Raw genomic sequence first — 14,605 nt, 5'->3', positions numbered from 1 at the left:
TCCACAAAATAGGTTTTTATCGTTTGTATTCTGTTTGTCCATTTGAAGAGATATTTCAGTGAAGTCACACCTACAATGGTTCAAAATGGTTCATTCCCTCGAGACTTGAATATGTTTCAATAACAATTCCCCCAGATATCTGCAAGAGGTCCAGATGTTTCCAATACTACACTGCATGTTGTAGCAGCTGGTCTCACAGTTTCTCCCTACGGTCAGTCTGTGTCCCTTTCCACTCATCACTCATTTACAAGTTGAGACAAAATGGATGCTGAACACACATCAGCACTTCATTGTTTGTCAGTAATGGATTTGTTTCTCTACAGATTCAGCAGGTTACTACTTGATTCTCCTCTTCGGCTGATCGTCAGTCTCACAAAGCCCAAACATGCAACAGAGTAAAAAAAAAAGTGGGACAGTTGAGTGTACTTTAGTTCCGTTTTAAATGTCACACGGCAGTGGTCCGTTCTCTCAGAATTGCATTTGTTTTCTCATTTACTTAACAATGTTTCTTTGTTTCCCGCCATAATATTGTCCCTTCAATAAACACATGTTCAGTCTGGATGCAGTCTCATCTAACACATACTGATACACTGTTCAATTCTAGATTTTGTACAACAATATAATAGATATAGCTTTATAAAACGTGATACAAAATGTACAGTATGATGATCATCTTGTGTTTACACGTGTTTAGGAAAAAATAAATGTTTGTCTTGTAAATCTTTATCTTTCAGAGTGTGTCTTTGGAAGCCACTTGCTTTTGAGACACTTTTCAAACAGGGAATGTGAGGTGAGGACAGAAGCAACATTGTTTGTTGAATCCTTTATTGTTTCTTACCCCCCTGAATGCAATGTGTGGTTTGTGTTTCTATGGGGTTGTCTTTATTCACAGATGCCACTTGGTGCTTTGACATGCTAAGGGTCTCTTATAGAGCAAAGCACACACACACACACACGCACGCACGCACGCACGCACGCACGCACACACACACACACACACACACACACACACACACACACACACACACACACACACACACACACACACACACACACACACACACACACACACACACACACTCTCTCTCTCTCTATTGTACACAGACAGACACACACACAGACACATCATGCCCATAGGGGCATGTGCCCCATCAGATTTGGCCTGTTTAATTAATATATATATATATATATGTATGTGTGTGTGTGTGTGTGTGTGTGTGTGGTTGTTGTTGTTTTCTCTGTAATACTACTAGCCACCTAACAATTCTATAAAGTTGGATTTTAGCCCAGATAGGTTCCCAATCTCCCAACCTCATAAATAAATACCATGAAGCCATTTCAAGCTATCAAGTTAGAGTAGCTAGCTTGTCTAACCATCTTAGCTGGCATGCCTGCTGGCAAGGTTGGTAGACTTTAGAAAAGCAAGCATTAACTAAATGTACTGAATAAGACTCACATTCGTTTCAATCTTTTATCCAGATTTTTAGCAGAGATGCAGAGAAGCATATTTAGTTTGTTTAAAAAAAGAACCACCTTTCAGGAGGATACAGACAGCTCAAGAGGTATGTTTAGATATGCAGAAAAATAGACACATTTGGACATATAATTAAACATAATGATTATGGGTCTAGATTGCAGAAAAAAAGCTGTTTCAGGTGTTTGAAAAATGCCAAATTATCCCCCCTCAGGACCACCCCCCCAGCCACCTTCACATAGATTTTTGGGGTGCATAACACCCCTGCACACACACACACACACACACACACACACACACACACACACACACACACACACACACACACACACACACACACACACACACACACACACACACACACACACACACACACACACACACACACACACACACACACACACACACACACACACATGTTAAAATACCCTCCAAACCTCCAGTGATGAAATAGATTAAATGACATGTTTTCCCCCTTTTACAAAACCTATGCCTTCTACGACCACAACGAAGGAGAAAATAAACATTTTACACTTTAGAAGATCTTGTGCTTTTCTACATCTATGACTGTCACCTTAAATTGCACCACCAGCTAACAAAAATGTAATCTACTGAAAATATAAAACATCAATTTAAACATCAATGAGCAATTATAAGAATGGGTAATAAGTAATAAGGCACTTCAAATTGCTCAGTATACAATGTGGCGATATATTTGTCTGTTCAGATACACTTCACATACCACATCGCCTTGGAAACATGGCTATAAGAGGCAGAAGCAGCCCAAATATCTCAACTGGAAACAGAGACTCAGGATGCTCCCATCTCAATGGGTACTAAACCCTCTGCTCAAGAACAGCCCCAAACAACACAGTAACAATCTAAATAAATACTCTTTCACACATTTGTGAAGTACACTATCAAAACATCACAATTCTAACTAACGAACTACTAAACCAAAACAATCCCCCAAAATCGAATCAACCACAATCATACATTTAGGGAGAAATAAATCTCCCTAAAAAGGTTTAGCCCTTTGAAACAAGCCTTGTGAAGAGGAGCCCAGCTAGCTCAGACGAGACATGATGATCTGTTGACGCCATGGAGACAATGTTTATGTGATGAAGGGGAAATATAACAGTGGAATAAGGCTTTTCGTACGTGGACAAGTGAATCCACTCAATGAGAAATACCCCCCCCCATTTATTTTGTGGAAACCTTTGGTTGACCCTGTCTGAAATGGCTGACAGTATCCAAACATGGTACCTAAGATGTGAGAGCCTGTTGCAGACTTATCAGACCGTACAAAGTGGACAGTGCAGGGTTTCTTTTGTCCTGTTAGTCAAACGATATGCTGTTGACAGGTGAGGAGTGCTAAAGGGGTGTGAGCTTTGCACTGTGTCTGAAAGCACCAGAAAGAGCATTCCGCTGAGACACAGTGAGTGACAGCCATCTTGTCTGGGGGCGGTGAACCCTGTCCCTCCATTGGTGATAAATGGCTGTCACTTTCCGTCAAACACCCGGATAACTGTTCTCTAAAAAGAGAGAGCCCTTCCTTTCCTGCTGGTATCACTCAAACAACAGCTTAGCCTGAGCTGAATCAGACGTTCCGTTCTGGGAAGCTAGGAGGCTCTTAGCAACACCAACCACTGAGACGTGTGACAGATGACACCCAGACATGGGTCCACTTATCAACCTGACGGATGGCTGGATTGTGAACTTGGATGGATGCCTCTCACACATTGCTGGGCTCGTGCAGTCGAACAGATTGACTGAATTATACCTGCCAGGCTTCCAGAGGACAACCTGCATTTAAATAAGGAAGATTGCAAGGATTCAGATGATCTTCATCCTCTTCCACTTCCTTTGCCATCACTATTTCCATTAAAAGCAGAATTTATTAATAATTACCCATGACCTAAATTATGTGTTATTTTGACGCCTCTAGTGAATTTGCAGTAGGTTGCTTTGTCTTTTATCTTTCCAATATTGGGGGCGATGTTAGTCATAACAATGTCATTAAGGGGGAGGAGACACTGGGGGACAATGTCAGAGAGAGAGAGAGAGAGAGAGAGAGAGAGAGAGATAGAGAGAGAGAGAGAGAGAGAGAGAGAGAGAGAGAGAGAGAGAGAGAGAGATAGATAGATAGATAGATAGATAGATAGATAGATAGATAGATAGAAAAATGCAAATATGATGTTCCTTATGTTTCACGGGCCTTTAAACAATGCCTGATATAGTGGACGTCACAGTCACGCATAACGGGATCAGGAGCAAGTGGGACACTAAGTGGGACGGGAGGGGCTGTGTAAACCGAGCACGTAATAGCCAATCTTTAATCTCCAGTAGGTGTTCCACATCATTTTATAATCTGATCAGGCTCATGGTGAGTTTCCATTAAAGGCCTGTCCCATATCTCTCTTTAAGGAGACTGCCTTAAGGGGCTGCTCAATGCGGGTGTCATTTTCTGTTAAGCCCCCCTAGCAACCAACGTGGCGACCATCCCGTGGCTGCTTTATATTCATTACTTAAATTGGAATACATTAGCATGTTAGAGATAAATGGACTGTGTTGGAGATCGGCATACGGTGTGGACGACACATATGGCACAAAACCATGGGAATTCTAGTGTCGTATTATTTCTAACATCATTAGACTGTGATCTCAAAAACACATACATAAACAGTACATATGACTTCATCTATATTCATTTGATGAAACACACACACACACACACACACACACACACACACACACACACACACACACACACACACACACACACACACACACACACACACACACACACACACACACACACACACACACACACACACACACACACACACACACACACACACACACACACACACACACACACACACACACACACACACACACACACACACACACAGATGTAGATGAATTAGTACATCTAACATCGAGTAGCCCTTATAATTCACAAGGCCATGGCCTGTGACTATTGGTATATAACCCCATCCTGGGGTAACAACAGAAACATGCACTGAAATAACCTCTAAATCTCCACGGTATGACACTCTATCAATCACTCTACAACCTTGGTAACCCCTACCTAACGAATACAAACCACCTCTGATGACAGCGAGACCAAATATAATCCTCTTCAATCTTTCTCTTCATTATCAGTCAGGACTGACATACAACAGGCTCTTGTCACAGGCGGTAACATCTGCAACACAGCGGGATCAAATTATGTTGAAAATCCAATCTCAGAGGAATATCCAACTCACCCCTGGAAAAGCACAAGATCCCTTCCTGTATAATTGAATAAGCTTTGGCTCCAAGCCCCTGCCAACTGCCCCCTCTGAATATATTTACAAGCTCCAAGCATCAACACACTTTTAGAAAACAGGTTCATTAAGGGTTCTGAAGCTGTCCCCATAGGAGAACCCTTTTTGTTGTCCATGTTGAACTCTGGGTGGAAAGGGTTCTACATGGAACGCAAAAGGATTCTACTGGATCCAAAAGGGTTCTACCTGGAACCAAAAGGGGTTCTCACAGGGTTCTCCAATGGTGACAGCCAAATAACCCTTTTTGGTTCTAGTTAGCACCTTGTTTTCTAAGAGTTTAGACTATCTGACAAAACAAACATCTTATTATACAATCAAATAAACATCAAATTCATCATGAAATGAATTGTTAGAGATCAAATCGCTGATCATCTAAAATTATGTGGAAAACGAATAGCAAGCTAAATAATGTCATTGAACAATGCCTTTTGGGATGTATTTTTACATGATCTATTTATTTGTTTATTCATGACCATTTTCCACCCTTTTCTTTGGTGGGAAGAATCTACTTTTTCAAACAAGTTTCCTAACCTCAGTCCTGCGTTGTGATGAGAGGTGACCCTGGCCAGGCCTGGTCTCTGTCCTGCTATGCCCTTCAGGGGCCACTTATGGTCCATCCCTGGAGATAGGAAGGCTCCCAGCCATGTTACTCAGTCGTATATGAACATGTCAGAGAGGCAGTTTAGACAAGCTGCTCTGCTTTGTGTGCCGCCAACACAGAGTGCCACCGGCATACAGATAACAGTTTGTAGTATGTTCTGTATGTCCTTGTGCTGTCTCTACTGGCGGACATCTGAAACTGTGTGATGGATCATTCTGTCACGCTCAGACTGATGCACACACACACACACGCACACACACACATACACACACACACACACACACACACACACACACACACACACACACACACACACACACACACACACACACACACACACACACACACACACACACACACACACACACACACACACACACACACACACACACACACACACACACATTTAGATTTTGCGTATACATTGATATATACAGGTTTCTTTTTTTACACTGAATTTCAAACGGGAAGTTTGTGAATTCAGTCAGCCCTATTTTCCCTTAGAATTTTGTCTTGTGCAGTGCAGAGCTCTCTATCCAACTGTCCTTTTCATGTTCAGTCTATTTGTTCTCCTGGCTGTGCGCTTCTTTGTAGGTCTTATGTCTCAACCGTTGCATCACAAATCTCATTCATCAGAGCCAAACCCAACATGGCTGCAGGATACAAGTTCTCTTGTAGAGTAAAAACAAAGGAAAGGGACCACATCATAAACACGTCTCTCTCTCTCTCTCTCTCTCTCTCTCTCTCTCTCTCTCTCTCTCTCTCTCTCTCTCTCTCTCTCTCTCTCTCTCTCTCTCTCTCTCTCTCTCTCTCTCTCTCTCTCTCTCTCTCCTCTCTGCACACACACACACACACACACGCACACACACGCACACACACGCACACACACACGCACACACACGCACACTCGCATCTATATTCATCTAGCTGACCTAATGTTTTTGTATTGGCAGAGTAGGAGATGTTTGAATGTCTTTTTGAAAGTGACATTGCAGAGGGCATAGCAGGCGGGGTTGATGGTGCTGTTGATGTAGCACAGCCAGTAGCCGATAGTCCAGACTGTGCTGGGGATGCAGCTGGAGCAGAAGGTGTTGATGAGCACCATGACATTGTAAGGTGTCCAGGTGGCCACAAAGGCCACCAGGATGGCCATGATGGTACGGGTCACCTTCTTCTCCCGAGACTGTGGTGCTTTCTTCTTCTTGGGCGGCTGCTTGGTCATCTTCACGATTTTCCGCGCCACATGGTTCTGCTTCTCCGTGCCGGGGACGATCTCCACCGTGGCGTTGGAGGGCGTGTAGCAGTCCCCCTTGGGAGACTTGGTCTTAATCTTGATGCAGGTGAGTTTGGAGCCGCCTGCCTTGGCCCGGTGGCGGGTTGGTTGCTGAACGAGCTCGGTGTTGCAGTTTGCTCTGGATGGCACCGCTTCTTCTTCTTTGTGGTTGGACGCCGCTGCACTGCCAGATGTCGAGTCGTTGGAGCTCTCTTTCTCCTCTCCGTGGGCACAGTTATCCCTTCCCCCATCTTCACCCTCCATCTCCCCCTCTCCACCCGTGGTGGACGGGCCCTTGCCGTTCTGCAGTTTACCTTCGTGCTGGTTCGCCACGTCATCTGTGGCTTGGGTCGTGCCCTGCTCTGTGTCCTCTGCTGTCAGGTTGTTGTTGATGGGCTTGGCAGTATTACTGGCCCTTGCCTGCTCGTGGGACACGGCCTCTGGGTTGGGCCCTGACGGCTTCCTGGTCTCTTTCTTCACCCGGCTTTTACTGGCTATAGAGATCTGTATGTAGAGAATGACCATGATGATAACGGGCAGGTAGAAGGCTGCGATGGCCGTGCCGAAGGTGACTGCTGCATTAGAGAAGAACTGAATGTAACACTCTCTTTCAGGCACTGTCCGCCCGCCCACGATGAACTGCCAGAAAAGGATGGCCGGGGCCCACAGAATGAAGGACAGGACCCAGGCAGCAGCAATCATCATCCCTGCCATCTTGGTGGTCCTTTTGACAGGGTAGCTGAGGGGCTTTGTGACACAGAAGTATCTGTCAAAACTGATGATGAGTAGGTTCATGACAGATGCGTTACTCACTACATAGTCCAAGGCTAGCCACAGATCACACACCACAGGCCCTAAGGGCCAGTAGCCAATCACTATGTATACTGTATACAAGTTCATGGAACACAGCCCGATGATTAGGTCAGCACATGCAAGGCTGAATAAAAAGTAGTTGTTGACAGTCTGTAGGTTCCTATTGACCTTAATGGAAAGCATGACCAGGATATTTCCAATAACGGTGACCAGGCTGAGGGACCCAGCCACCAATACGATGAACACCACCTCCACAGTCTTGTATGGGCTTTCTGGTTCAATGACAGGCCCTGCGTCATTGCCTTCTGAGGCATTCCAGTAGGTGAAGTTGGTGAAATTGAACATCTCCATTGCATCTGGTCTTGGGGATGTTCTTCTATTCAGTTGGAGTTCAGGCGTTGAATCGCCTTTGCACCTATGGAGGGAAACATAGGAAAATAATGGATTAGATAATTAACTATCCTACATGCATCCATCAAAATTCTAATTTGGGGAAACTACTGAAAACTATAGGGCTACTTCCACACATATAACATCATTAACATGTATCTTTATTTAATAATAATGAATGTGTGCGACAAGGTGATTAGCGGAGATGTGCTATGAAAACAAAGTTGTTTACAAACAACGATGAGGACTAATGAGATTGTCAAGTTAAAACAAGACATTCAACAACTTGCTGGTGGTATACTGCTGTTGAAAACAGGCCTGGTAAACAAAAACTATTGAATTGACAGACCAATACATTTTTCTCTTGTGTTAGGTTATCCTTCATGAAATGAAATCTATTACTGGTAGGCAGTGATTAAGTGTTGGCTTAACAGGGCTATGCGGAGCTAGCAGGAGCTCCCCTCATCTAGAGTACCAATACACTCTCTCACTATGCTGTTCCTTCCACCATTTCACTTGATGCTTTCACCCTGTACCCGATAAGCTACGTGTGTTTCAGGCAGGTAAGAGCTGGAAGTATTATATCCAGCTGTGTTTCAGGCAGGTAAGAGCTGGTAGTATTATATCCAGATGTGTTTCAGGCAGGTAAGAGCTGGTAGTATTATATCCAGCTGTGTTTCAGGCAGGTAAGAGCTGGTAGTATTATATCCAGATGTGTTTCAGGTGTTTCAGGTAAGAGCTGGATGTGTTTCAGGCAGGTATGGTATATCCAGCTGTGTTTCAGGGCAGGTAAGAGCTGGTAGTATTATATCCAGATGTGTTTCAGGTGTTTCAGGTAAGAGCTGGTAGTATTATATCCAGATGTGTTTCAGGCAGGTAAGAGCTGGTAGTATTATATCCAGATGTGTTTCAGGCAGGTAAGAGCTGGTAGTATTATATCCAGATGTGTTTCAGGCAGGTAAGAGCTGGTAGTATTATATCCAGCTGTGTTTCAGGCAGGTAAGAGCTGGTAGTATTATATCCAGCTGTTTGGGGGACGGGCTCTGCAGCTCAAAGAAAAGACAAATTGATCCATGTGTTTTCAGGCCCCTAGTATTTTACCTTGTTTCGTGGCCTGTAGACTATCCTGTTCGCCTGAATCGGACAAAGCTGCCAGTGTCACGTTCTGACCCTAGTTCTTGTGTTATTTGTTTGTTTTAGTTGATCAGGACGTGAATTGGGTGGACATTCTATGTTTTGTGTTTCTAGGTTGGTTTTCTGTGTTCGGCCTAGTATGGTTCTCAATCAGATGCAGGTGTCGTTAGTTGTCTCTGATTGAGAATCATACTTAGGTAGCCTGGGTTTCACTGTTGTTTTGTGGGTGATTGTTTCCGTGTCTGTGATTGTTCGCCACACAGTACTGGTTCGGTTTTGTTCACGTTTAATGTTTTGTATTCATTGAGTGTTCAGTTTATGTTTTATTAAACAATATGGACACGTACCACGCTGCGCATTGGTCCTCCGATCCTTCTCGCTACTCCTCCTCAGAAGAGGAGGAGGAAAACCTTCACAACCAGTCTCACGGTAAAGTGTTTGGAGGGAACATGCTCTCAGAGGGAGGCTCTGCACGTTTGCTACATCCAATAGTGGTTCAGCTGATGGGCAGGGCGATCTCATTTGGTGTACAGCATCTGACTGAGTTACTCAGATTGTCTCTGAGTAATTTGTCACTTTGAGTAGTTGTTTTGTGATACTGGATGGTTCAGGGACCTGTTTGACTGTCACAATGCACAATTGGTTGATGTGAATGGGACTTAATGAGGAGGTATTGGCTGACAGCTCATTAACTGACACTGAACAGCTCCTTCTATCTTAGGTCCTGCTTTTAGGCTTATGCCCCTTTAACAGTTGAACACAGCCTCTGAATAACTAGCGATACAGTAATTGACTTATCTGCTCTGGCAGAAATCCCTAATCATTGCATTAGGCACAGAGCTAAGCTGGACTAATCCCCATCAAATGTGTAAGTCCACCTATTTATATGTTAAAACATCAAACAATACAAACAGGACACACGTGTGGTTCACTAAAGGAAGTGGATGATTCAGTGAGGATGGGGGAGTGAGTATGTCCCTCGGCACATCTTTGTCCACCTCCAGCTAACATAAGCCTCGTCCCACACCTGAAATCTCTGCCATAACAGAACAAAGCTTTGCCCTTCCGGAATCAAATAGAGACCTTCACAAATCCCCTCTCTGTATTACCATGGCACATAAATGTTGCTTAAGGGCCTCTAGAGAAAGTCTTCTTCTAAATGTCTCCTCACCTTGTCATGGTGACATCACCCTGCTGAGGACATTGCATTCACACTCTAGGGAGCCCAGCCAGTCAGTATTTGACATTTCCCTTGAGAGGATGGGACACAGATGCCTCATGCCTGACCCGGGGCTGCAGTCTGGCTGCTCATTTGACTAAATGGGTAACACTTTATTTATAGATGCTCTACAGACTATCAGTAACATTTCAACTAAATATCTACTAACCCTAACCCTAACCATAACCCTTATCCTAACCCTAAACTTAAGCCTTACCTTAACCCTAACCCTAACCTTAGCAGGCAGTTGCTTATCAACAGAAAATGTGTTGATAGTATGACCATCTGTAAAGTATCCAGACTATCCAAATAAAATGTGACCTAGATGGAGTTCAACAAGTAATATTTATGTTCTCTCTAAAAGCTAGGGGTCCAAATCATTGACCCCCCCTCCTTATAAATAAAGTAGTCAAAAGTTTAGTTTTTCGTCCCATGTTCATAGCACGTAATGACGACATCAACCTTGTGACTACAAACTTGTTGGATACCTTTGCAGTTTGTTTTGGTTGTGTTTCAGATTATTTTGTGCCCAATAGAAATGAATGGTAAATAATGTATTGTGTCATGTTGCTACCATAATTACGGATAATCCTGTGAATAATGATGAGTGAGAAAGTTACAGTGTCAAAGATCACACCCCCAAGACATGTGTCTTGCCCAACTCACACCTCCCCTTGAGCTTAATGAGCTGGCCTAGGTTATCCCTGCTTCAGGCCTATTACCCACGGGCATTGCCCTTCCAGCCCAGTCCCGATCCCAGCATCCCACTGATACCAGTGGCGTAGAGCTCGGCGGCCGACAGCTGGAGTGGAAGAAAACTTTTTATTAAAAACCACTCAGTGGGGTGTCCAGCTCAGGGGCAGGGCGACCCATAGTTCATCAGGCTCTCCCAGGACTACAAGACCAGGGAAACTATAAGACCAGGGAAACTATACGACCAGGGAAACTATAAGACCAGGGAAACTATAAGACTAGGAGAACCATAATATCAGGGAATCTGTAAGACCAGGGAAACAATTAGACCAGGGGAAGCTTTTAAATAGTTAATTTCACCTTTATTTAACCAGGTAGGCTAGTTGAGAACAAGTTCTCATTTGCAACTGTGACCTGGCCAAGATAAAGCAAAGCAGTGTGACTCAGACAACAACACAGAGTTACACATGGAGTAAACAATAAACAAGCCAATAACACAATAAACAAATCAATGACACAGTAGAAAAAATAAAGTCTATATACAGTGTGTGCAAAAGGCATGAGGAGGTAGGCAATAAATAGGCCATAGGAGCGAATAGTTACAATTTAGCAGATGCAAGTAGAGATACTGGTGTGCAAAAGAGCAGAAAAGTAAATAAAATAAAAACAGTATGGGGATGAGGGAGGTAGATTGGGTGGGCTGATCGGTTAGCTGCTTAGTAGTTGATAAGGGTAAGGTTGGTAAGGGAAATAAACGTCTCCAACTTCAGCAATTTTTGCAATTAGTTCCAGTCACTGGCAGCAGAGAACTGGAAGGAAAGGTGGCCAAATGGCGTGTTTTTTTTGGAGATGATCAGTGAGATATACCTGCTGGAACGTGTGCTACGGGTGGGTGTTGTTATCATGACCAGTGAACTGAGATAAGGCGGAGCTTTACCTAGCATAGACTTATAGATAACCTGGAGCCAGTGGGTCCGGCGACGAATATGTAGTGAGGGCCAGCCGACTAGAGCATACAGGTCGCAGTGGTGGGTGGTATAAGGTGATTTGGTAACTAAACGGATGGCACTGTGATAGACTGCATCCAGTTTGCTGAGTAGAGTGTTGGAAGCTATTTTGTAGATGACATCGCCGAAGTCGAGGATCGGTAGGATAGTCAGTTTTACTAGGGTAAGTTTGGCGGCGTGAGTGAAGGAGGCTTTGTTGCGAAATAGAAAGCCGATTCTAGATTTGATTTTTGATTGGAGATGTTTAAAATTAGTCTGGAAGGAGAGTTTACAGTCTAGCCAGACACCTAGGTATTTATAGTTGTCCACGTATTCTAGGTCGGAACCGTCCAGGGTGGCAAATGCTAGTCGGGCGGGCGGGTGTGGACAGCGAAAGGTTGAAAAGCATGCATTTGGTTTTATTAGAGTTTAAGAGCAGTTGGAGGCCACGGAAGGAGTGTTGTATGGCATTGAAGTTCGTTTGGAGGTTAGTTAGCACAGTGTCCAAGGAAGGTCCAGAAGTATACAGAATGGTGTCATCTGCGTAGAGGTGGATCAGGGGATTGCCCGCAGCAAGAGCGATAATCATTGATATATACAGAGAAAAGAGTCGGCCCGAGAATTGAACCCTGTGGTACCCCCATAGAGACTGCCAGAGGTCCAGACAACATGCCCTTGGCCAGTTCGATGAAAACGGCTGCACAGTACTGTCTTTTATTGATGGCGGTTATGATATCGTTTAGTACCTTGAGCGTGGCTGAGGTGCACCCTTGACTGGCTCGGAAGCCGGATTGCACAGCGGAGAAGGTATGGTGGGATTCAAAATGGTCAGTGATCTGTTTATTAACTTGGCTTTCAAAGACTTTAGATAGGCAAGGCAGGATGGATATAGGTCTGGAACAGATTGGGTCTAGGGTGCCCCTTTGAAGAGGGGGATGACCGCGGCAGCTTTCCAAACAGGCTGGTAATAGGGGTTGCAACAATGCGGCGGATAGTTTTAGAAAGAGTGGGTTCAGATTGTTTAGCCCAGCTGATTTGTACGGGTCCAAGTTTTGCAGCTCTTTCAGAACATCTGCTGTCTGGATTTGGGTGAAGGAGAAGCTGGGGAGGCTTGGGTGAGTAGCTGCGGGGGGAGGCGGTGCTGTTGGCCGAGGTTGGAGTCGCCAGGAGAAAGGCATGGCCAGCCGTTGAGAAATGCTTATTGAAATATTCGATTATCATGGATTTATCAGTGGTGACCGTGTTACCTAGCCTCAGTGCAGTGGGCAGCTGGGAGGAGGTGCTCTTGTTCTCCATGGACGTTACAGTGTCCCAACATTTTTTGGAGTTAGAGCTACAGGATGCAAATTTCTGATTGAAAAAGCTGACTGTGTGTATTGGTTCCTGACTTCCCTGAACAGTTGTATATCGTGGGGACTATTCGATGCTATTGCAGTCCGCCACAGGATGTTTTTGTGCTGGTCAAGGGCAGTCAGGTCTGGAGTGAACCAAGGGCTACTTCTGTTCTTAGTTCTGCATGTTTTGAACGTGGCATGCTTATAAAGACCAGGGGAAAAATAAGACCAGGGAAACTATAAGACCAGGGAAACTATAAGTCCAGGGGAGCTATAAGACCAGGGAAACTATAAGTCCAGGGGAGCTATAACACCAGGGAAACTATAAGACCAGGGGAAAATAAGACCAGGGAAACAATAAGTCCAGGGGAGCTATAAGACAAGTTAAACCATAAGACCAGGGGAAAAATAAGACCAGGGAAACTATAAGTCCAGGGGAGCTATAAGACAGGGGGAGCTATAAGACAAGGGAAACCATAAGACCAGGGGAGTCTTATAGTGACCGTGTCATGCCTTACTCCCACGAGACTAAATGGTATAGTCACCATGTCATGCCTTAGCCTAACATCCTCCTAGACATTGCTATACACACCCCAAGCATGGGCCCACACGGTAACAAAGAGAGGAACCCTCTGTTTTATTTCGGACAGTGGCCCCGCAAGAGGAAATCCACTCCCTGTTTTTATTTAAGCAAAGCCATTTACAATCAGTCTACTTGTCCTATGGATACCTTAGTCAATCCTAGGGTACCCAACCCAATCCTGTTCCTCCTAAAGAAACATCCTAATTATATGACCCTGCCCGTGTGGGTAAAAGAATGGAGGCTTACCTCTAACTGACGTCTTAGAAGAATTCAGAAAGAGGCTCGGCCCCCAACAACAGTGTTCCCGAAAAGTGAAGAACAAAAACAGTAAATCAATGGCAAAAAAAATCCCCAAAAAGAGAGAGGTCCAAAAAATAGGCTCTGAAACAAAGCAGACCCCTTCTAACCTGCAAAGACATATAATCATGCCTCCATTACACACTCCTCCCCACAAACCGGTTACATCAAATTCATACAATACTGTAATTTCCGCTCATTCAATCACGCCCTTAAAACTGGTAACATCTGGTCCATAATGGACTGCCCCTCCCCAAACCCCCAGTCCTCGTTGTTATTCTTTGACGTCTCCTTCCAGAAGGATGTCAAAGAAGGGGGTTAGTGGAGGTTCACGTTTCACTGCACACCCCCCTGTTCTGGTAATTCCCTGGGCTCCACTTTTGGCTGAAGGTGAAGGTGCTGACGATGGAAGTAAGCCTGCTGATGCTGCAATCCCTGGCTGACCGCGGGCGGAGCTGCTTGGCCCTCTCCTTTCT

The 14,605-nt window shown here is 44.5% G+C and overlaps 1 protein-coding gene across 2 annotated transcripts in view; it reads right to left on the bottom strand.

Moving 5' to 3' along the window:
• Positions 1–6,253: 6,253 nt before the first annotated feature.
• LOC118365991 (muscarinic acetylcholine receptor M2-like) overlaps positions 6,254–14,605 on the bottom strand; it is a 77,566-nt gene continuing 69,214 nt past the window's right edge. For both annotated transcript variants that reach the window (XM_035748277.2, XM_052492446.1), the window contains one exon: positions 6,254–7,908. In XM_035748277.2, the coding sequence (XP_035604170.2) occupies positions 6,327–7,844 (1,518 nt within the window). In that variant the 5' untranslated portion in view covers positions 7,845–7,908 and the 3' untranslated portion in view covers positions 6,254–6,326. The remainder of the gene's footprint in view (positions 7,909–14,605) is intronic.

The sequence above is a fragment of the Oncorhynchus keta genome, chromosome 33 (assembly GCF_023373465.1).
Source record: "Oncorhynchus keta strain PuntledgeMale-10-30-2019 chromosome 33, Oket_V2, whole genome shotgun sequence".
NCBI classification, from domain to species: Eukaryota; Metazoa; Chordata; class Actinopteri; order Salmoniformes; family Salmonidae; genus Oncorhynchus; species Oncorhynchus keta.
This window is presented reverse-complemented; position numbering and strand designations above follow the sequence as displayed.